We start from the raw sequence: 25807 nt of genomic DNA, 5'->3' as shown, positions 1-25807 counted from the left end.
ACATGGCTTAACTAATCCATGCTAACATGATGTTGGTTGGATCAAAGTATCCTGTTAACTCTCATCCAGCTAACTAAAAGCTGCACCAATCAGTGTTTTTTTATAATGGCTCAGATTCATGTAATGTGAAAGGGTAATGGTAGATATTAGTAACAAACCCTCACCAACTCTGCAGTTCCCCTAAGCTCTACAGATCATTTTATTATCTTTCAGCTCATTGTTTTGATTCTTCTGCCTGCAAATTTAGCAGACAGACACAGTTAGAGCTGGTGAACATAGCGAAGCATTTCCCACAACTGTTGGATTTGTAAATAGGCAGCTGTTAGCAATAACAACTTTTATAAGATGGTAATGTGTTGTGTTTACAACTTGTTCTTCTGCCTCAAACATATCACCTAGCTCATTGTCTAGCATTAATACTTTGAATAAATGTTTTTTTATCAGATCTAACATTTAGTTTGGAGCTACAGGTCTTTATGGATATGTCTGGTGATATCCACTTTTTTATTGTCAGCAGATGCATTAAAAAGACCGTAACCCAACCAACCCAACTGGTTTTAGATGTTTGTTTGTTTTTAAACTGCCGTGACCAGCTGTTTGAGGTAATTACTGAGTCTTTTTTTTAAAAGTAACACTGTATTTGTGAGGTTTCTTATGTCTTTTCTAGGAACCAATGATCTGTAATTTTTTTTTTAACCTATTTTTCTGTAATGGAAAACAAACCTTAACCAGCTTTAATGACAAATGAGAAAGAAGCCACTTACTATTCAGCAAAACACAAAATAATGCCTGAGGCCTCTGTGGTGATATTTAGACGGGTAGACATTAGATTGACAGTGTATTTTTTTTATCTACCCAATACACACACACTAACTCACATGCACCATTGCTGGACCGCCGTGGAGAACTCCCGGATGTCCTGGGGTCAGGTTTTAAAGGTGTTTGGAGACTTGTGTCCATCTTTAGATCTGTCTTCTTGCCTTTATCTATCCAAGAGCCCCCGAAGCCACCAGGACACATGCTTTATGCCAGCGCCAAACACCTGGCCTGTCACTTTCTACTTCTCACATCTGCACCTTGAGGGTCTTTTGAAGTATACGTGTTTATTCTGACTGGACCCGACAGTCAGTTTTCAGACATATATTTCCCACACTGGTATACTTGCTGAAGGTTTTAGCAGCATCAAAATAATTTTATAAAAGGTAAGCATAAATGAAGGGAGCAGAATGCATGAATTATTTATGCCCCTCATAAAGATTGTTTTTGTTAAAATTAGTTTGAAGGCTAGAGCTGCCAGTAAGCTTCTTCAGAACAACTTGTCAGATGGTCGGAAACACCCTAACGCCCACACCTTTCCACATGCTTCATGCTGTGTGGAGGTGAGAAAGGAGCCAGGGTTTTAAATTTCTTATTTTGTTATTTGTTACACAACTATTTGTCACTTTTTGTGTGAACAACCAAGTGCATTTTTATGACTAAGAACAGTTTGCAAAACTACATTCCTGTCAGCCTCAGCTGTACTTGGTGTTAGTGCTGATTAGCAAATATGCTAAACTAAGATGCTGAACATGGTAAACTACTAAATACCAACATTGTCATTGTGAGCATGTTAGTCTGCTGATATTGGCATTTCAGCTCATAGTGGTACTGTGAGCTAAGTACAGCCACAGTCTCTGAGCTGCTGGCATGGCTCATTAGTGTCCATCTATGCACCCAGCACTCCCCGGAAAAGAGTATTAATACTTTTCGATCGAGATTATCCTAATTAAGTGAATTAAAACGGTTAACTCTGAGCTCCTCCCACGAGCAAACGGCGTAGTTATGAGAGCATAATCCAGTCCGGCTACAGGTGTTTATTTGTCCAAAAGCTGCAGCGCTGCTCCCGGTTCTGTCCTCAGCTTTTCCCCACAGTTTAGTAGCTCTACGCTGGCCAGCGGCGTTTCAATCCGCCTTTCTGCCTGGTCCTCTGCACACAACGCTGTGAAGCAGTCTGTGATGTCTCGATAATCTCAACGCTGATAGGCTATCGTGACTCAGCATCATGCGACTTTCTCTCTCAAGTTGAAAATTTTCAACTCACGCAAAAGCCTTCACGTCGCTGGCAGTGCCCCCTCTGTACCGCCTGGCAGGAAATCGCGGCTCTCCGCGTTTTTGCATTGACTTTGTATGTAAACTCCCGCTCCCAACGCTCACTTCGCTTTTGGTATGAAAGCACCATAACTAATTTCTTACCTCATCAACAAAGTAAAATCCTCAGTCAACTTCAATTTATACTCGTTGGGCCTCATGCAAGAACCACTCCTACGAACAGATTTGTTCTTATGTGTCTTGTACAAGGGATTTTGGAGAACTTTACAGCATTCACCAATTTTGTCATATTTGACAATTTCTGAGTTCCAGACTTGTTTTGGAGTCATGTGCAATTAGTCTGCTGTTATTACAACCTAAGTTTTTCACTAATGGATTGTATATTTTATTATTTTGAAGCATTTTTGAGTTTGAAAATCCTACTCAAATTACACCTCCATAATTATGTTGACATCATCTTGGATGCAATTTTAATTATAAGATAATAATGAATATTGTAATGATCATCATCCATTTAAATTGGTGCTATTGTGTAACGCTACAATATCAATATGAACTTCTCTAAAAAAAAAAAAAAAAAACTTAAATGATGCACTAATTGAACATTCATTTAAGGTGTAATCTTTTGGATGTCTTAGCGTGTCAGGCTCTTGGGAGAGCGTGACTGTGTGCTGATATATTGGCAGAGAGATGAATGGTTTAGATTACCATGTGTTTCTGCAAATGTGAAACTTGTTGGAGCTGCAGCTCCACAAACAGACACACCAATTCAACACATTTCCCTTAATTCCATTGCTGACGCTGTTAAAAATGCATCCATAGAGATCCATAAAGGAAAGTCAAAGGAGGACTTTATTCGCTGGACTCGTAAAGTTATTTTTGCTCTTAGATGTCATTTTCATGAATGAACACTTCCTGACACATGGGGTATCCTTATGCTATTATCGGGCTGTTAATTATGTTAATATACAAATTTCATGAATGCGTGCTCATTTACGCACAGAAGGCATTCATCAAGTTAGTTTGCACATGTCATTTACACAGTTATCTGAAGTTAGGAGTGTTTGCTGAATCTGACGTGGCCTAAAAAAGTAATATAAAGTTAAGAATATGAAAAGGTTGTTGCATGAACCCCAATGTTCAGAAAAGCCATTTTAAAGAGATCAACCAAGCCATACGTCGTCTCTCGCAGGAAAAATGGGGAACGTAATTGTTTGTTGGCAAGTGGTTCAGTGTTGTTAGCAGTTGCATTTTCTTTTCTTAATTCCTTGTCTTGTCCTCATCAGATGGCCAAGACTGATGCCAATCCTGGATCCAGACTATGTAGCCAAGAAGATCATCCATGCTGTGCTCACAGACAAGGTCTATCTGCTGCTGCCCAAGAGCATGTACTTCATCACAGCTCTCAAGAAGTTAGTGTCTACCTTTTTTCTTCTCTTCCACATAACTGCAGTGAAGATTCACACATCACTCTACACACACAGTTCATTGCCACTGAATAGTTAATATCAGTCATTAGTGCAGTCAACTTTACTTAACATTGTAGAACGCAAAGATATACAACGAAATGCAAGTTGTAGTCCCTTCATGTTACACACTAAAAAAATCACGTCAAAAACAAAACGATCGGTGGAGTGCACAGGATGAGGTGAGGTTGAGGTCTCGCAGAAGAAGCTGCTCTGCTGTCTGGTGGTGCGACAGCAGATACTTCTGTATCTCTTGCCAGACGGCAGCAGGGTAACAGGCAACAGGCTGCGGCTGGGTGGGTACTGTCCTTTCATATCCTTTGGGCTCTGCTGGCACCTCACCTCACTGATATCACTAATGCTTATGGGTTCCATTTGTCATGGAGAATTATGGTATTCCTGGTGAGGGATTGAGCAAATAATTGAGTTACAACAAACTGTTGTCTTTGAAGAATCTATTAATAAAAGAGAATAAACAGAGAAATACTACAACACAAATCAGATGGACCAGAGGTTCTGTCTCCTAGGACAGTCATGAAAGTCTTGCTCCAAGCATAGAGATGCATAATCATTTACAAAGTCTAGGTTACTATGTTTTGGGGAACAAAGAAGAACAACTAGTGCAGAAAACAATAAAACAACTTCACATCTCTGACCTAAACCCTCCGCATGTGGACAGACTAGGATAATGAGTATAATAATAAAAGAAAAGGTTAAAGATGAAAAACAATACATAAGACATAATAATAATAGAAAAGTAGTTCTATTACAAGTACTTGCATAAAAGAACAAAAAGAGAAAACAATTTTCTGCCATCACACCAATCATCTTGTGAGAGGTGTTAAACACCCACACACATCCCGTGCCAGTTTCTGATGTTTCCAGTGAGGATGCTTTCTACTGCTGTTCTGTAAAAATTAATAAGATGCCATTTATAGTAATAATATTGTAAAATAATGGCAAAGCTGAGTAGTAGTAGTAGTTTTTAAGTAAGCAAACATTCAATGAAAACAAACTATAAAATGAATGCTACCAGTTCAGTATCAGTTTAAATTAATGAAAACTGCTACCTAAAATCTCAAGTACTGCACTGCTTTGTCTCCAAACCTTCTGTTTTCTGTTAAGATCATGTTAACTATGGTTGGTAAAAGCATATACACTACACTGTACATTTACTGACTGACCTCTAACTTTCTCGCTGTCACCATCACTTTCTACTGTGTGAAGTGAATCAATCAAAAAAAAAAATCCAACCTTTTAATTGTTAAAAGCATATTTAGAGTAGGCTACAAAACTTGTCTGTAAACTATGAGGGCAACCAATAAAAGGTAGTAAAACATGCTTATGGCTGTTCATTTTCCAGCTGAAATGCCCAGCTACTCTTCTGAGAGTATTTGAATAATTGTATGTTCAAAATAGTTTTGAGCTGAAGTTTTAATGGTGCTCACTGTTAGTTGACGAACACATCTGCCACAGTGCAGGAGAAGACCTTCATGCTTGCATTGATACCTATACTCTGTTGTCTGCATTCAAAATCTGGGTAATAGTTCATGTTAGCCTGCATTAGTTGAAGCAAAGTCAGCAATGTTTGAAGCCTTAGTGATTGTGGGGAGCACAGAAGGAGTCTGGGTTCATTCTGACATGAAACCAAAGTTGAGTTTCTTTGCTGGTGTGTATGGGGGTATTATCATCCTGGAACATGAGTGCATCATGGCAATTTTACCCATGCTGAACTAACATTAGACCTATGCAATGTTTAACAGATGGCAACATGCATTGTGGGTTGAAAGCATTTAGCGCTTTCCAGATGAAAGCCACTGTGGATGCATCAGAAAGATTGGAGGATGACTCATGCAAACATTTTGCATTGAACAGGGGGTCCAGGTTTTGATGGTTACTCCAGGTTATGTGTTTTTGTGCAATGCCCTTGGTTACAATTGGTCTTGTAATTGCAGCCCTGCCCATGAATTCCATTTTCGTGCTCATGACGTACAGTTTTTATCGAGAGGGTTCACAGGGGTGCTCATTCAGCGCTGGGGTAATTTTACAGCCCGTACCTCTGTAGCATTAATCATCTACAACAACAACCTGTGAGTCTATCTGTGTTGATGAGCTTCTGTTTGTTACCAGTGTTCTTTCAGCCAGTGCAGTTTGTCCAAATTTAGTGTCATGATAAGATTAGTCCTCTTCAAATAAAATAATTGTGTTTGCTTGTGTAATTCAGGCAGTTTGGAACTTTGTTAAGAGTTTGCTTTTGTGAAATCTTTCCTGTTAGACCATTATAACTATTGCTTAATGGTCTCTCTCCTGGTAAGACAACATTTGTAGCTCAATTTCTAATTGTGGTTTGGTTACTTTAAAGTTTAACTTCTTTCATGCATAAATACCAATTTTAATTCATGGACTGCATGGCAAACTTGCAGTAATCTCTCCATTACAGATAACATTTTTTTCAACAATCACTTGTATTTTTGGAAGTTTGACGAGTCTCCTGCAGTCTTGTCATCCAGTTAAATTGAGCGTACTTTATTTCCTCAGTATAATCTTCATCAAGCAGGAGTCAAAATCTAGCACAAGCCGTATCAGTGGCAGAACATACAAGGTACCAGGTATCTCCACTGCCATCAGTCCATTTGATATTAATTAATTAAAATACTTAATGCACTTCCTGCCATTACGAGGGAAGCAAAGTCAGTTAAATATTGTATATATTTCTTCCCTTCACTCATCCTGTCCCTCCATCATCCTCTTCAGTGTTCTACAGTGGAAGGTGACCTCCCTCTTTGGCTCTTACCTGGGATTGTCAGACGGAGTAGACTGCCACACTAACCTCAGTCTGCACAACAAATTACACTAGCACATGTATTATTGTTTCTACATTTTGATCACATTGTTTGTACACTCTCATTAATGTAAGTATGTGTGAGGATGTTCTACTCTACTCTGAGCACTACTAACACAAAGCGGGTGCATTTAATCTAGCACTGTAATGTGATTCAGCAGTGTACTTGAAACTACCTCAGGTTGACGTGTTACTATACACATCGCCATACAAGGATTCACACTGTGACTTTAAGTCTCCTTTCTTTGTCTAATATGTCAACGCCAGAGTGAGATTCACATTTAAACATACAAGAAATAAATGGAATACAAGTAGAAGTAACACACAAACACACTGTATCAGCACTGCAATCAAGCACATTTTTACAGGTGATAGTGTTTTTAGTGGTGGTAAATGAGGCAGAGAAAACGTATACAATATGTAACATCATATGGTCAAATGTGTTGGTGTTTTTGGTTGCAATGGCATCATCTTCTCTGACTAAGCGAATGCTTAAAGGGGAATTCTGGTTTATTACAACTTGGGTCTTATTTTAGTAGTTTTGGGCATCATTTCTATCAAAGTGTGCACACTAAGGCTGTCTTTCTTTATTCAAAATGTGTACTACCATTCAAATGGTCAGATCTGTCCAAATTAAAAGTTCAGTCTTGGAATGCACTCTCACTTGTCTTTGTTCATGCAGAATGGAGGAAAACTAGTCATGACCTCAAACCATCTTAGAAGTAACGTGTAGAAGCAGTAGCAAAGATCAAAAATATGAACAAAGATTAGGTTGTTTGCTGCTTTTTTTAAAAAATGTAACTTGTTTACAGTAACATTTTTAAACAAATCTGTAGTTAACTGTTAGCTTTGGTGAGTCTGTTATTATTACTGATGGAAATAAACAATACTTTAAAGACAAAAACGTTTGCAATAAACCACAATTATTCTTTAAGGGTGTATTCTTGAGCACTAACGTACTTTGCATCAACTATGGAAAGCACTGTTGTGGTGATTGTGGCTTTAGCATGCAGCACTCTCACAGCCTCAACACTTGTTTGAGGGATCGTATAACCAGGATTATTGTTGTCTTTTGATTTACGGGACAATGCACTGTCGAGAACAGAGCTGGCGGCATGGTTTCTGTTTGACCTCAGTTTAGTCTGCTCTTAGACAAACGGCTCTCTCTGTTACCTAGACAACTGAACCTGTTTGTAATATCATCAAGACAAGAGTGCAGATAAACCAACTTTTGTAGATTCGTGACTGCAAACAGCATGAGGGCGTTTTATTGTTTTGTACAATGGAATGACGATGATCTTCGGGGCGTTACAGCTCACATATTCTGAGTATCTGTCGAGTCAGTTGTTGGTGTGTAGAGTAGCTCAAGGTGACGTGTCATCATGACTTGAGCTTGTACAGGTTTTGTCTGAATGTGAGTTCTAATTGAATAAAGGTCTGTTTTCATACATCAGTTCTAGTAAATTAATATTTATGCACTAAAATGTGCCTGATTATTGTGCCTAGTCATTGTATCTTAAATTGAAACATGTTTAATAAAGAGTGTTTATTTTGTTATGAATCTGAATTATGTGTGTATAATAAAACCAATGCTCACATCTCATAAGCCGCATCACTGGCGCATAGGTGTGTTTAACATTTTAATAATTTTAAGTGACCATTCTATGCACTTCGATCTGTAATGATTCCAGCGAAAACCAAGGAAATGAGTTGCCCTGCCTCTTTAAACTGCTGCTGCTGCTGCCAGCTGCTGTTGACGTACCCTGAAGCAAGGCACTAAATCCATACATGTCTGACTGCAGTTGCAAAATATGACTAATCAAGTTGCAATCAATGAATACACTCACTGTAGCACAGTAAATCTGCATAGATCATTTGCCCCCCTTAAATTTGGTGACCTTTGACATGCTATGCCATGCTTTTTTTTTTTTTTCTTCTTTTTCTTTTTACAACAATTGACTTTTGAAGTAGTGATCAGAGTCAACAATGAACAAAGTTTCATATGCTTCTTGTCTGGAAAAGTAATTATTAAAGGTCAAAGGGATGAATAATAAAAGCATATTTTCCATTATTGGTGAAGTGTATTTGTCTGTCAACATAAATGATGAATGTCACATGATCATAGAACTATTATTTATTATGGAGCCAGGACAGTGACATTAAAGAGAACCTGAGCTGAAAAGGGGAACTTTGACATTGAAACATTTGTTCTGGACCATGGTTCTGCTCGAGGTTTCTGCCTCTTAAAAGGAAGTTTTTCTTTGCCTCTGTCGCCTAGTGCTTGCTCTTGGTGGGAACTGTTGGGCTTCTGTAAATAGCGTCATAGAGTACGGTCTAGACCTGCTCTTTTATGAAAAACGCTGTGAGATAACTTATGTTGTGATTTGGCGCTATATAAATAAAATTGAATTGAAAAAGCTGTAATGGAACTGGCCTCACTGCAAACCTACAGCAGGAGTTGACATGGCACACAACAAGTAAGTCTTTCTCTGTGCTGCTGTTTTCTCACATAGAACTAGGCTGGTTAAAGTTAACTTCAGTGTCTAATTTTATTTTTAATGCCAAAATCTAAAGTCACTGTTCTGGCTCCATACTTTACAGAACTGGCACAAAACATTAAAATGTTTTTGGATGTGGTTTGCAGTTCTCTATAATGAAAGTGTCTGAATAATGTGGATGGGGTTGCAGTTCGTTGTCATAATATGAGATACAAGTAAGGTCCGTATGAAGTACAGCCACCTGGCAGCCTTCTCTCAGTGCTCAGCTTCAATCGGTAATGTTAAAAACCACAAACCAACCCAGATTTCTTGGTGTAGTCGTGGACTTATGTCTCAGCAGGACCTGGAAAAACTTATCCATGCATTTAACTTCAGTCGTCTCGACTACTGTAACGGTGTCTTTACAGGTCTCCCTAAAAAATTGATTCAGAACGCTGCTGCTCGAGTCCTTACTAAGACCAAAAAAGTGGATCATATCACTCCAGTTCTGAGGTCTTTACACTGGCTTCCTGTCTGTCAGAGAATTGATTTTAAAATCCTGCTGTTAGTTTATAAAGCACTAAATGGTTTAGGGCCAAAATACATTTCTGATCTTCTGCTTTGTTATGAACCATCGAGACTTCTCAGGTCGTCTGGGACAGGCCTGCTTACTGTCCCCAGAGTCGAAACTAAACAAGGAGAAGCAGCGTTCAGTTTTTATGCTCCGTATATCTGGAATAAACTCCTAGAAAACTTCATGTCTGCTGAAACTCTGTATATATAATCCGTATGTCAATTTCCGCAGCACTAATCCCATCAGTACAGAGTCATACATCAGTTCACCTTGGCTTCTCCCCCTGAACACTATTAAGCTAATGAAACTCAAAACTTTCTCCAGAAGTTTCAGGTTACAAATGTGGCAGCCTTCCCATTATATACTTTTAATGTGAAAATACATAAGGAAGTGTTGAGTTATGTTGACTGTACATTGATCAGGAGTATGGCAAAGAAGAAGCAACTGAAATTAGAATAAGTAAACATTATCTTTACTGTATCTAGTATCTATAATTTACCTGTCAATTGTGGCAGAACCTCTGTTAAAACGTCCCCTGTAGCACTGTGTGAAATGTTACCAGACTCCATTTGCATGGATAAACTATAAACAGCATTGCAGTCGATACCGTGATAATAATTTTAGCTGTAATTGTCCATAATCATCATCTGCACACATTTTCAGGCATCAACCTGAAGGTCCCTGACCAAAAGCTTACCTCAATAAATGAGTATTGTATAGTGTGTGGATGTTTTTCTTAATATTTAACATTGTGTCTTAGCTCCAGCACCTGTCACTCTTTAGTTGGTGAGTAGTGGTGTTTTTATATCGGACTGTAGTTGCAGTTGCACATCCATAATGTAAAGTAATTTGCCAAAATAAAACAAAACACTTGACTCTATTAGTGATAAATGACTATCTAGAACACATTTCTTGTAACCTTGCACAACAACATATTACACAAAAACCCATTCCTCTGAAGTTTGACATTAAGGACACGCTGTGTTAAAAAAATAAGGCTTTCAAGGTCATTATCTGAGGAAAGCCAGTGCTATTCTGTCTCTGTTATCTTTGAGTTTCACTTCTTCAGTGCAGTGAATATGCCTTGTTGACGCTGTGCCTACTGACACTGACTCACATTCTCAAGCATCTCAATAAATCCAATAATCCCACGTTCTGCTTTGAAATGGTCATGAGCACAGTTATGACACAACTGTGCGTAGACAGTTTGTATAAATGCGGAAATGTAACCTGGGGCCGTCTCAGCTGAATTTTATTTTTTTAGAACTTAATCAGTGATTCAGTGAGCGGTGTCAGGACAGTGTGGACTTTTTCTTTTTAAATTTTCACTTTAATTTAAATTTTCACACTTCACAAAAGTCATTTCCTTCCATCTATTTGTCTTCCCTAAATGCCCTGAATTTGTTTACCTCATTTTCTTGTTACACATTTACAGTTCAGGCCCAAGTTGATTTATTTATACAACCTTTTATCACAAGCATGGGTTTAAAGAGGGGACATAAACAGAGAAAGGAGATGAGAACAGGAAATTAAATGCAACCTACCCGGATCTAATGACTAGCAAAACTACAGGACAAAGTATAAATAACAGACCAATCTAGACGTGCATGAAAATGAGCGACAAGTGGTTGGATCTTTGAGACTGACTGAGCAAACAGTAGGTTCTGGGCAGAACATTAAAGTTTATGTAATGTGGATAGTGGCAGTCAATTAAAGCATATGGGACTGAAAGCTTTGTATTGGATTGATGTGCAACTTGGGCTGGTGCCAGTGGCTGGAAAGGTAATGACCGCATCCATACTGTAACTGGTGTGAATATGAATTGATGATTTTTTTGATACTGCTGAATCAGGTGCTTCTCAGTTTGAGGAAAAACAGAGACCGGAGCGCACTGATTGATTTGCAGCCTTTAATTGTGCATATTAACATTTTAACACTACTGTGTCTTTATCAGAGTCAAAATGGGCAACATACTGTATATAGACAAGGTGTGCAATTATATAAATGGTTTAACAGAATTTCCCAGATCCGTTTTTTTTTGTTTGACAGTTCACAATATTGCTTAAATGTGGCCAATATCAGACTCCAGTGTGAACTGTCCATAGCCTGAAACTGGCCCGCATGTGCAGAAGAATAACACGACGTCACGCGCAGCAGCACACTGTGGTACACAACTTTCTGTTCTGTTCATTACGGTTTCTGGCGCTGGACAATGCATTTGCCCCACAACTCAGCCATCTCTTCATACAACCTTTTTCACTTATGCAGTAGAACTCCCCAAGACCTCTAAACAGAGTTTGATCTGTAAAGTCTTTGCACTTCCTCCTTACTCCACTGCACGCACTACAAACAAGATTAAGGTGACGTACTAAAGGAATACTACAAAACATTACATTGTACACCATCATGCATAAGCTAACGTTAGTAAGCTGGAGCTCCGAACTCCAGCACCAGCAAATTTCAAGACCAACCAGCACTACTGCCGCACTTACAAAACTAGCCAACTAGGTGAAGAAAATAACTCGTTCTGGAGTTCAGCTCAGTCAGAGGGCTGGCAGCTTTGACTGGCTGCAGGTCATCATGTCTGCTTTTCAGCCACTGTGCTGTTTGACAACCTTTATTGCAGCAAAGGAGGAAAAAAGGTAAATATTCTAACTGCATTGACAGAGGAGTTGAAGAATGGATTAATAAAACACGGATGGATAAATAGTACATGGATGGATTCATGGATGTGGGAACAAAATTGCTGCACACCCAGAGCACAAGGTGATAAATTTATAAATTGTCTCCAAATACAGCGCTTGACTACAAACTGGAAAAACACCTAGAAGAAACAAAAAATAATAGAAGAAGTAAAGCACCTGGCTACTCTGTATCAGTGTTTATGAGTTTCAGTAAAACCAAACACAGGCCTCAGGCTGCCTCTCTTACTGCTGCGGCAGTTGGAGCCATCAAAGACCATCAGTTTTATGGAGACAATGAGTGTGTTTATGGAAGTGGGCACAAGTATCTGGCTGGATAGAACTTATGAAGCATGATTATGTTCCTTTCAGGAGCTGGCTTGTAGCTGATGTTGAACAAATCAGTAAGTACACCCACACAATGGTGTGATTTCAACTACCGTTATGTGTGCAGGTGTATGTGTGAACATAGGAAATAAGAATAATAAGAATACCATTTCATGGAAAATCAATTCTACTTTGAGTATCTCTAGATTCATTAAAGTTTTACACTCATTGGAGCTGTTACTGATCCAGACATGCCCTATACCCTATGGTTTGTCTGTGCTTCTGGCCCTACAATGTCAGAAGGTTTCAGGTTTCATATATTCAGTGTTCATAATAGTGGATTTTGAGGGCAACCATGCCTTAACCTCATAAAATCACCCTTTTTTTTTAAAGTCACCCTCATCCCTAGTCTATTTGGATGCAGGGTAGAGTCCCAGAGCAGTTTTTGAATTGATGAACACCTATTTAATGGATATAGACAAACAGCTGCTGACTTTGTGAATATAATATTATATGTCAGTATATATTTGATCAGTGGCCAGCAGCTTGCAATAACTTTTGGTTAACAGGTTGTACTGATGAGTCACGACCAAATCTATTTCCATTTATGCCTAACTTGCTCTGTTGTGTGACACGAGAAAGAGAAAACAGGGAAATGAGTTAAACTATATCGCAAATTCAGCTATATTAAAACTCAGTACACTTGATCACAGTAACTGACTGTGTCTGCCTGCACAGTGTGGCAGAGAAGTTGAAAAGGCAACCTCTGTGGTCTCTAACTTTCTCTGTGCTCGCTCATTTTAAATATTAATAAAGCCGATCCCACAGCCGATCTGTATGTTGATTTTATGAGATGTCGTCGTGATTATAAAATAATGATTCTCATGACGCTCAGTGGCGCATGAAGCCACAAGCCACATGTTTGTCTTCTGGGTCTTCCGCATCATGTGACTTTTAGAGCAAGCGCTCTGGAGACTTCTGCCAGGAGAGCCAGGTTTAGCACTCCGCTAACTTGAATGGGGATAAGATGATTTAATCGTGCAGCTCTTCTAGACTTTCCGAATGTTATTGGTGTGAAAATCTTGTGAGCTGGTCTACCCTAAAGGAAGAATGTTTCAGGAACTCAGGATGTCTTGCACAGCATTGTTTAATAAAGCTCGACCAAGGAGAGAATGGTATCAACCGCCCAAAATGATAACACCTTGTAGTGCCAAAACTAAATTTTAAATTCCCTTCTTGGTCGACAATATTGATGCCTTCACTGTCCCTGCAGAGTCTGTGATTACCCCCTACAAGGCCATTCTCTACTAGTCTAAATATGTGAAAACTGCAAACTTTCTTATTGGATGATAACTCTTTTGTCTACATAAGACATGTTGGAATTAGGAGGTCACATGTATTATCTTCTAGGAGCCGGTATCTCTCTCTACGTCTGACTCAGGATGCAATCTACTGTCCTTGAGTGTCTTGGCAACAGATCTTTGTATCTGCTCAGCTGTCATCATGCTCCCACAGAGAAAGACAGCAGCATTAACTATTGTCTGAGAGACACAGAGGTCGTTCGGCTTCTAGGTTTGGGACCAGTGTCCATCACGTGACGGACCCGGACACAGTTTGGCCACTATGTCATATTGGCTTTGAAGCACGCTGCACGTCCTCTGGCTTTGGGTACCACTTGTCTGTATGTCCACATAAACTGGTTAGATCTATAAAGATCTAAACTCCTGCTCTGCTGACAGAGACATCCATCAAATCTCTTTTTTATGATCATGAATTTGTCTGACAAATTACAATGACAAACAGCTGTTCTGTGTGACGGCAGAACAAGTCAGTAAGCATAAGCGCACATCATGATGCATCATGAGTACCTATTAGAGAAAACCTGGATTTCTACTTTGAGAACACAGAAAGTAGGGGCTCTGGATAAAGTGAAGTCATTCCTCAAACCAGGCCTTCCCTACAGGCAGCAGTTAACATTTCCAAGATAAAAAAGACACGCTGTAGTGCGACTGGGTGTCTTTTTGTCTCTGATGGTGCTGACGTGTAGTTTCCCCATGAATATTTCCCTGCTCATGTGGTTATGTTCATTATGGGCAGCATTTGCAGTCTGTGGTCTGATTCTGTGTTTGTCATCATGGATTCAAACATTTGGCTTATGCTTCTAAATACATGCGGTAAACATGTAAAATACTTTTAATTCTGATGTAAATGAACACAATGCTACAGAGGCTGGCCATATAAGGTTTGATCTCATTTAGCAGTATTTGTCAATTGTATGTGTCATCTCCTTGTCTGTTCCTCTTATTTGATGCACTGTCTGTGTGTTAAACTGTTCCCCATTGACTCATCTAGCTCTTTTTTTGCTGACATTGCTGCTTATTGATGTCCATTCTAATATGGATATCAATAGCAATGTTAACTAAATGTTAAAGATTGTTACATAAAACAAATATAATTTATTAAAACCAAAAATGAACAACAGCTTTGTTACACTTTGTGAAGTTACCCCAAAAGTTAGCACTGATATCGTTATGATATGCTTTCCTGCATCCACTGATAGTACTGTAGGTCAGTTTCTAGGGCTTGTGTCAGATTTTTTTTGCTACAATTATTATGTCCAAAAATATCATAATAATCATCCAACTTTCCTGAAATGTTACCAAAGTGGTAAAATATACTAATACTACTTCATGCTGTGATTGCCTTGGAATAATTCAACCTAAAACTAAAACCCTAAAACTAAGGCTATACCGATATAGTTAGATGATGAATTAATTAATGTGTTTCTGTAAAGTCCTGCCAGCGATTGCTCCTCTCTCTCCCTCACCGCACAGCCCCGCCCCTCCCTCTGCGTCTGTACGCGACCGTCTACTCACAAACTCTCAACAACATGGAGGGAGACACAGAGCAGAAGAAAAAACAACAGTTCAGTGTTTCAGCTGCTGCTGTGAACGGAGTCACGCGAGTTACAGTTTCAACAAAAACTGAGCATTATATACAAAATAAAGCTCAGATTTATTGCAGGACTTTTGTATTAGTCTTTATTTGTTTTTGCCAGGTGTGCCTAATAAACTGGCCACTGAGTGTTCTTCATAGATTTGATGATGGTGCTTTAGGTATTTAGACTTCCTCCACCCAGCACTTGCATGTATGCATATACATATGCTGTTTTGCTAAGTAGTCTTGAGAATGGCACATAATAACTGTTTTGCTTTTACTAAAGTTTTTACCTTTAACATTGTCAATGACACTTGTGACATTTTGACATCATTACATATTTGACTTAGTTCATTATGCAAACAGAAAACTGTTTTTGTGCTGTGTAGGCCTGCTGTTTTGTTGCAGAACTGATAAGGAATTAAAACAACACAGCGTATTTCATCCTACTTTTCTCATATTTGTCGAGGTACATGATTTTAAGTAAATTAAAGCTGCAGATGTTGAATCCAGTGTTGAATAAATATGAGTAGATGTGGGTGTTACATTACATTCATTTGACAGATGCCTTTTGTCCAAAGGAACTTACAATAACTGGATTCAACCAACTTTTTTTACGAGATAGGGTAGACATAATGACTACATTTTGTTTTTGTGAAACAAAGTGTTGTTTTTTGGCGACTTTCTACAATGTAGCTTACTACTGATGGAGAAAGTCACCGGATCAGACATACAGGCAGAAAGAGCCGGAAAGAAGCAGGGTACAGTGACGTGTTTGCAGCAGACAAAGTTAGGTCTGTGAGTTTGAAGAGAACTGAAGGAGGCAGATTCTAAGTGAGTGATACTTTAGATGGAAAATCAAGTTTTATTAAAATGGTCAAATAAAAAACAAGCTAAGTTACTACAAATAGTAAAAACATGGCCCTAAAACAGACACTCTCCCCTCCGGCCCACTTAGCAGAAAATACCGATATATATTTTATACCGTAATTCTGCCTAACAGTACCAGGATAAAAAGCTGAGACTGATTGCGGTAACTCTGGGCACCTGGCCTATTGCCCTGTAGAATATTTGTAACACCTTATTCTCATTCTTATAGATTATTTTGCTGGGCTGACGTTACAGACCACCCTGCTAATTTACTACCCTCAATTTCCCTCCACAGGTTCCACCTTTGCCTTGGTTTCTAGACATGCTCTTTTATTTATTGTTTTTTGCACATTACAACACCCCAACACACATTTCCTATGCATCCATCACCCTGCCCTAACATGAACCACTGATGTTCATACCCCATACTTTGTCACGTTTACATTGGCACTAGCAGCATTGCAGATTTTCCTCAGGCCCTCGTTCGCTTCATTTCTCATTTGGTCAGCTGGTTGCTTGCTCGGATGGCTGAACGTGCAAAACGGTCAAAGGCTTAGCTTAATTTCATTAAACCCAAAGATAAGAAAGAAGTGAAATGCCATTTATGTTCCAAGTTAATTTCTTGTAAGGTAGGGAACACAACGTCAAAGGACATCAGTTAAAGGACTGTCTTCGACTGTCTTTGAGTTGGAACACCGCCAAATCCATTGGGTCTGGTCTTACTAAATAACTGTCAACAAATAGTGGAAAGCTATCGACAAAGACTCGGATCATTAATCATTAGCAGCCTCATTAATGGTATAAATATCAATAACAATTGACGATCCCTATCCCTAAGAATGAGATAAATGCATTCTGCTTTTAAATCTGCACAGTTCCAGAGGTCCAGACCTCTTCATGCAGAGTCATCAGGTATCACGAGTCCTGCGTCACCCACCTTGTGCCCCACTGTGAACAAAGGATTTATGATTTATTGACAAGTCATTCCTGGTCTTTGTTCCTTTCCTATCCTCATTATTTCTCTGTAGTTACAATGTTTAAAAAATTAAGTTCTCTTTTTCCACACTATTCTCAATATCACTGTTTCACCCTTGTTAGTCATGCTGGTTAATATAGCAATAAAATTCTCAATTCTTTTAGATGCAAAATGGATTTAGAAATACTAGCAGGTACTTTTTTATCTTACTTTATTTCAGGAATTTCTTAGTCTCCATTCTCATTCTCATGGACTTGCAAAACATGGCCCAAATATTGTCCCAATTCAAAGTCCACATTAAGCCAAATACACTCCAAATGCCTGGAATAGTCCTTGTTCTGCACATTATATCTGGGATACTTTGGGAGCGGACTTGTGTGAGCTTGTGACAATCATCCTGGCGTACATTTCACATTAACCTGCGCCAATGAAGGGTTTTCTTATTTTCATTCTACAACAGAGTTTTTTAGAATTGTAGCTTCTTAGATTTTGAATATGTTGTCAAAATATTGCTTACTTGAACATTTGCTTAAACGTTTTAGAAGATGTGAGTTCCCACTTTGTGTTTTATCAGCTTTAAGATTAAAGTATTGGAATTATGTAAAAATATTGTAGTTTTTATCACAGCAAATGTATTATTGATTGTCAGATTGTCACAGCCCTTTTAAGCGTCAGGTAAGCTTATTTCTGATGCCTCCATTTCCCATAAAGCAACACGTCAGACTCTGCATTGGCTCCAGTAAACGGAGTGCAGTTCCCATCACTTAATCCAAATTGTTAAAACTGTGTAATATCTTTACAGTAAGATTGGTAACGGAAATTAAACTGCATCGTTTCTGATAACCTTGCATAAAACCCTCAGTGCTTCAGCTGAGTAGTTTTGCCCTTTAATTACGTTTGATAAGAGTATTTTGGAGACGTCTTCTTTCGTTGTTCTTTCTTCTGTCTCTGGTCCATTTGTCTGGGGACAGAGCCATTATTCTCCATTAGAAAGCTTTTCGTTTCTGGAACGCAGCTCACACAAATGGAGATCGTGCCTCGCCTGTCACCTCTGTTCATTTTATATAAAAGCCATTGTATTCACGCTTTTAATAATGTGTTGTTGTATTATCCAGCCTTGTCTCTGCTCCCTCTTTGAAGACAGTCATTGTTAGTCAGAGGATTGTTAGTCATCCAAAAGCTGCTAACACGGGTTGATTAAAAAGAGATGCAAGAAGGCATCATTCTGGCTGCAGCAAATTACCTAACAAACCCTACTTAAATCTTGAAGCCTACTTAAACAGCCTGAAGTATCGAAAGTATTCATTATGCAAAACAGCCCATTTAAGTCACTGAATGAAAATTATTGTTGCTTTAATGTGCTCATCACTTTAATGTTGCTGCTGGTAAAGGTGGGGCTCATTTTAAGTACTTTGTATACTGCTGGGTGGCTTAACCTGTGATAAAATTATATTTTATCATATTGATTTATATTTTGGATATAAATCTACAAAGTAACTACTAACTAAAGCTATCAAATAAATGTACTAGAGTGTCCACTGCTGGATGGCGCTAAATGCTACAGTTTCATTAGTTTTGGCCTTGGCTGCCATGGAGTAGAAGCCAGTCAGAGGCACAAAATAAGGGCTGTAGCAAATTTAAAATACTTCATCATGTCTATTAAATGTTTTATCAGGTTTTCAGGTTGACATATTTAACATCCAGGACACACCAACAGAATTTTAAGCTCTGATGGATAGATATTTCTTACTGAAACGCATCTTGTGAGCTGTGGTTAATTAAAGATTTTCTAATGCAGTTGTTTCTCCAATGTACTAATGATACACCACATGTAGGGCCGGATAATAAGTCAGTAATGATAATCATCACAATATAATTGTCCCCAATATCAATTATTTGCCAATAAATGTTTGATTTAAATCGGTTGAATTAACACTTAATTTTTCTATTAAGATATTTATTTTGTTGAGGAAAAGGGACTGAAAAAGATTTTATCATAATAGTTTTGAATGTTCTACCTCAGATTTGTGAAGTGATCCGCTGTTTGGCGTCAAGTGTTTGTCACGTTCTGGCCATGAAGGTAAAGTTTAACCATACAATTAACTATCTGGTTTCTTTAATCTACACTAATGAGCAAAAATTAGCCTTTAAACTTGAAAGAAATAATGATTCGATATTTATCGCGATAATTATCGATATCGAATGGTATGGAATGTTTTTATCGTGACAACATTTTTTGCCCTATCGCCCAGCCCCTAACTACATGCGATATTTATCGCGATATTTATCACGATAATTATCGATATCGAATGGTATGGAATGTTTTTATCGTGACAACATTTTTTGCCCTATCGCCAAGCCCCTAACTACATGTCACATTCACCCCATTAACACACAGATTCATACGCTGATGGCAGAAGCTACCATGCAACTAGAGCCTGACCGGTAAATCACTGTGTCGATATTATCGGGTGATATGAGCTAATTGCAGGTAAATCGGTATCTGTGTGTATAGCAGCCGATAAATGACAAAGAAGAAACAAACAGATGGAAGACGGATTTTTCAATCATGTTACAGGTGTTGTCGTTACATAGTTTGTCCACCAGAGGACACTCTGCAACTCACCTGCTGGCAACACTGGTGTTCACATAATCAGCTGTACTTTTGTTCAAAATACTATTTATAACAATAAATTCTGCATTATGTCATGTCATCATGGTGAGGTCTCTTAAGTACACATAATAAATGTTTGGCTAATTTTTGTTATGTGTTTCTGAAAAGAAGAAGAAAAAAACAAATCAGCCGATATATCGGATTATCAGATTTTAAAATCAGATATCTTCTTCAGTCTTCAAAATCCCATATCGGTCGGACTCTAAGCTGCTCATCAGAAACTAATTATTCACACAGCTATCAGGGCAAATTTGGGGTAAATATCTTGCCCAAGAGGACACTTAGATATGCAGGCTGAGCCGGGGAACGAACTGCCAGTCTTCAGAGTAATGGGCGTCTCGCTCTACCTCCAAGCCACAATGCATTTTAATAAACTATGAAAACACAGTGAAAGAGAAAAAAATGAGTTTTTGAAGAGATTCGTCACATCAGATCACTCTATAAAAACTATTTTCACTTTTGCACAACTACTACTACCCTGTCTACTAAATGCTCACATCTGTGTCCAAAGTCCACGCTCCCAGACTTTCTTTCTGTTATTAATTGAGCCCAAAACAAGAGAACCGTGACGACATCATCGGTGTTATAAAAGTGTTTTTACATGCTGAGGAGTATATATCATGAGCACTAAACTGACCTTTATGTGTAAAACAGGTGAAGTTTCACTCTCTTTAAACCATATTATTGTTCAACTACAACTTGTTTGCAATTCAATGTACGAAGACAAGATTGTTTAGCACTTTACAACAGCTATCACACCATTTCTATCAAAGGCGTCCTTTTTTCTTACACTTCGTTTCACAAAAACAAAATGTAGTCATTATGTCTACCCTATCTCGTAAAAAAAGTTGGTTGAATCCAGTTATTGTAAGTTCCTTTGGACAAAAGGCATCTGCCAAATGAATGTAATGTAACACCCACATCTAGTCATATTTATTCAACACTGGATTCAACATCTGCAGCTTTAATTTACTTGAAATCATGTACCTCGACAGATATGAGAAAAGTGGGATAAAATACGCTGTGTTGTTTTAATTCCTTATCAGTTCTGCCACAAAACAGCAGGCCTACACAGCACAAAAACAGTTTTCTGTTTGCATAATGAACTAAGTCAAATATGTAATGATGTCAAAATGTCATTGACAATGTTAAAGGTAAAAACATTAGTAAAAGCAAAACAGTTATTATGTGCCATTCTCAAGACTACTTAGCAAAACAGCAATATATATATATATATATATATATTGCATACATGCAAGTGCTGGGTGGAGGAAGTCTAAATACCTAAAGCACCATTCAAATCTATGAAGAACACTCAGTGGCCAGTTTATTAGGCACACCTGGCAAAACAAATAAAGTCTAATACAAAAGTCCTGCAATAAATCTGACCTTTATTTTGTATATAATGCTCAGTTTTTGTTGAAACTGTAAAATGGTATTGGAGGCTGTAGATACAGAGATGTGCAGAAACACATTTCAGTATAGTGCATGTTGAGTGTTAAAATGAACTTTATTATTATTTGTATGAATTTGACTCCCAAGATTTGGAGAGTATGTTTGCAAATAGTTGTATCTTACTAGGAACTTATGCACCAACACTGTGTATTAGGAACGTGCCTGTATTATACTTGTATGATGGCATTGCTAAACCTATCAGACCCCTTTGACCCTCCTCTCTGTATATCCATACATTCAAAAATGTTTTAGTCATAATGCCTTGGGATGAATGCAGATTTTTTTTTCTGATTAAACGCATGCATGAATGCATTTTTCAGAGTGAATACTTATGTTTTAATATAGAGTTGTCACTTTTTCAAATTTCAAAAGATTCGAATAAATAATTAGTTTGAATTAAATAGTAACCAATGTAGCCTAATCTCAAACAATGAAGTAGAATTAAAGTCACTGCATTTGTTGGGAGTGCCTACATGGCCTTGCTTGAGTGACCAGCTAACATTACTGATATTTAGGCTAGTCAGCAAACAGCCTTACCTTACAGGGATCATATTATTACAGATGAAATACAACATTAGAAGGAAATTTGCAATTAATAACAGTAAGCCCTAGCTGTTAAAGAATATTGTTAGGGGGTTTAATTGATGTGAGGTAAGACAGGCCGAGCTTGGAGTCATTAGCTGACCCAATAAGTTATAAATATAGTTATAAATATATATATACAGATATCGGTGTTCTCTGGGAATCTGGCAAAATTGAGTCTTACAAGAATGTTTACAAGAACTTACTGACTCCACAGATAAGAGTACAACTCGTGGATAGCATTGGAGTCTAAACATCAGACAGATTTGTAGCTCTAGGTTAGTGCCAGTTAAAGATGACCTGAGAGAGAAAACCTACAAGAACGAAGCGAAAGACAGATACGTAAAAGGGACCAAAAGATGTCATCCTTCAGATTTGGTGTTCACATGTTGTACGCTGGCACTGTATCTCCTTGGCTGGGCTCAATAAACCATGCTATCTTAAGTCTCCAAAACTTCTCCACAACTGAACCTGGCTCGCAATATTTCCTCAACACTAGCTTGCTAACATTTTGCAATCACACCGGCTCTTTCTTAATCCAGTTTGTGCACAGTGTTCTTCTGCACAGATGAATATCTCTAGTGACTAATCAGAAATCATGAAGACACGAGGACCAGCCGAAAGGTCTTAATGGCCGTCTGATTTCTTTGTTGTGTTTCTCTCCACAGTATCCTCCCTATGAAGCAGGGAATTCTGCTGGGCCAATGGCTGGGAGCTTTCAACCTCATGGACACGTTCAAGGGACGCCCCATCAAACAGGACTGAAGGAGGAGAGAGGAGAATAAAAAGTGAAGGATGACTGAAATGGAAGGAGCCATGGAAGTATTTAACCCATCAATATCAACACCTGATTTAATCTTCGTAGTGTATTGGCCTAATATTACTAATAGAGAAGGGCAGAAGAGTAGTGGCAAAGGTTGGATTTGAATTTTAGACTTTAATGCCTCCATCATTTCAATGGTTCATACTTATATTCTATATATCAATGAATGATAGAATCTTATATGTCTTGCACTGTATAATTCATGTTTTAAGCATTCATATCCTTAATGTACTTGTTTTTTAATTACTACATCATTAGTAAAAAGTGAAGTGGGATAATTATCCTAAATATGGGATTTTAAGGCACAGACTTGTTGTTGAGTGGCTCAGTGTTTTATAGTCTTTAGTCATTGCACATTAAAACCAAGTGCCAGGGCCACGCGCTCACACTCAGGAACAGTGAATCTGACCAAAGGGTTTTTGAAATATTTGGTACCTGACTTTGTTAAAGTCTGGAATATGATGGTCAGACCACTCAGAGTTCTTGTGTGTTCAGACTGAACACAAAGCAGATTTTTACTTTGTGTTATTGGCACAAGTTTTAAAACTTGATTATTTTTGTAGTACATCTTTATTTACAAACGGCAAATATACTTTTATGAGATTAGCTGTACTAGGTAGCAACATGCTAGCATGCTACAGCTAGCTAGTGTGTGAGTAGAGACTGCTATACTTTGCTTATTGTTTCCATAGATTCATGAATTAGATTGAGATTACGCACAAATCATTTTTAGCTTGATAGGGTGCATATTCACCTGCGTTTGCTCGAGACAGGTCGAGTTTGTATACACTTGGGATTTGCCTCCAAAATATACCTTGCGTAAACGCCTTTATACAACTTAAGCACACTTGTCAGAAAAAACTGGCTTTGAGTTTGAGGCTAGATAGAAGTAACAAGCATCCTTATTGTGTATTTTCGTCTGAAATTGTTGCACGTTGAAAACGGAACAGCTTCGATTACCTGCTTTTTCTCATATAAGCCAAAAGCACAGTATCATTTTATAACTTTAATAGCTACTGTATTGGTTAGAATATAAGAGCCCCCACCCCCCCCCCCACCCTTTGGAAAAATACTTTCTGAAGACCAAATCTTGTTTTTCTAAAGAAAATCATTTTATTTGAAAATAATTATAATAAAAACACATTAAATAAAAGGTAGGTTGTTGATTTTAACATATTTTAAATAAAATAACTTTTTTTATGAAATGGTCACAACAACAACAGCCACCATAACGCCTCTTCAATTGTTTGTTAGCTTGACCTACTTTTGAGTTACTTTTTTAAACACAATCGCTGTGTCTCTCCATGTTTCAGTGGGACAGATGGTGACATGCAGGATGGCAACATTCACTTTGCCGATATTTGGCGCCATCTGTTGTTGAGGGCGTATGCTTACATTTAAAGTGCTACACCCTAAAATAAGATGAGGTGAGTTTTTCCAGGAGAAAATTAAACGGGTCAGGCGGGTGAGGAGGAGAAAGAGGATGAAATAGAGGATGAAGACAGCACACAGACTCAGAGAGAGGACGGCTCAGTCCCTTCAGGTAGCCGCGGGGCCAAATGCCAGACGTGGGCAGAGAGAGGTTCCTCCAGTGGAGGGAAGCGAGGGAGAAAATGAGAGTAGAGAGACAGAGCGAGACTAGACAGGCGACGTTGTGTTTTCACAACTAACAGAATAATAAGACTCAATGTGGAAGGATTTTTATGGGATAAAATAATAACACAGACTTGGTGTGCAAAGACCTTTAGTTTCCAAGTGAGTAACATCACATTCAGCTATATCCACTAACTTTTTATTTCTTACAGTGGTGTTGCTCTTGTTACTTCCTGTTATCTAGCTAAAGCCTGCCATTTGACCATGATCTTGAGCTGGGAATCATTGTGTTAGAAAAGCCATAGAAAGCTTGTATATTAGTGCCTAGTTATCAGTATACCTCTCAGTAGTATGTTCAGCGGGCAGACAGAAAGGTGATTGTTTCCTGTGGATAAAAACATTTTCAAATTTCAGGAATAACCTGTAGTAATTGTTTTATGAAGTAATAGTTTTCAGTCAGAATTTTTTCAATTCCACCGAGATTTTGATGGTCCTATCATTACACTTATTAAGCACATTTACTAACATGTAGCAGTCTATAATGGCGAGATTATAATATTATAAAGATTGTAAGACATGTATCTGGGAACACGGATCTAACTTTGTTTTAATTTAACAATGTGTCATATGTAATGTGTAACTGATAGCTATCATATGAATGTCATTTGTGGACGTTTTCATATTGAACACATTGAAAGAATGTTTAATTACTGATTAAATGGATTGCAAATAAGAGTTTACACATTTTGCCTGAATCATGCCGTTAAATGACTCATAATGGAAGTACTGGAAATGGCAAAAGAATGTCATGAATGTGTGTATCTAAATAGTACATGTATACTTATGTGTAGTACATACAATATGTTTTCAGAGCTATTGCACAGTGTTTGAACGTTAACTACCTGGAACTGTCATTTTTAAGATCCTGATCAATACATTTTCTGATTTCAAATGTGTTTTCAGTGGTTTTCCTTTGATTTCCAGTGTTCCTCACTGCCAGATCACATCAAAGGCACAAAAAGCGATCACAGTACATTACACTTCTTTATAACAATCCCATCCTCTCAACTGCGCCCTCATATAGAATTACAGCCTGTTATGTTTTTCTAAGATGTAGGGCTGCACAAATTGCATCACAATTTTCATTTTCACTGAAAAAAACCACGATTATAATCATGATGATGTAACATTTGTTGGGGTTATATATCGCTAATATTTTGATTAATTGTGCAGCCCTACTAAGAATAATACCTGGTTTTAAGACTAAAGGGGGTGTTCAAAGAAGATCTTTACATTTTAGCAATGTTTGGAAGTGAATCTGTTCTAGTCGTCTTCATATTATGAGTTTCTGCAGAATCACAGCCTCAATTAATCTGACATGGCTTCAGGTCCACTTTCTTAGAAGGCCTATGAAGCTCTAGCTGATGTATGATTCATCGCAT

At 38.1% G+C, this 25807-nt stretch overlaps 1 protein-coding gene across 2 annotated transcripts in view; it reads left to right on the top strand.

Annotated features, from left to right (window-relative positions):
• The window catches only part of LOC123972109 (epidermal retinol dehydrogenase 2-like), a 46364-nt gene extending 21047 nt beyond the window's left edge, over positions 1–25317 (top strand). Inside the window, exons 6-7 of one of the 2 annotated variants that reach the window (XM_046051363.1) lie at positions 3375–3500; positions 22618–25317. In XM_046051363.1, the coding sequence (XP_045907319.1) occupies positions 3375–3500; positions 22618–22714 (223 nt within the window). In that variant the 3' untranslated portion in view covers positions 22715–25317. Of the gene's footprint in view, positions 1–3374; positions 3501–6308; positions 8468–22617 lie in introns of those variants that run through there. The other variant, XM_046051362.1, reaches the window with a different exon arrangement.
• The last annotated feature ends 490 nt before the right edge of the window (positions 25318–25807 follow it).

The sequence above is a fragment of the Micropterus dolomieu genome, linkage group LG06, assembly GCF_021292245.1.
Source record: "Micropterus dolomieu isolate WLL.071019.BEF.003 ecotype Adirondacks linkage group LG06, ASM2129224v1, whole genome shotgun sequence".
Lineage (NCBI taxonomy): Eukaryota > Metazoa > Chordata > Actinopteri > Centrarchiformes > Centrarchidae > Micropterus > Micropterus dolomieu.
Note: the sequence above shows the minus strand (reverse complement) of the source record. Positions and strands in the feature narration are given on the sequence as shown.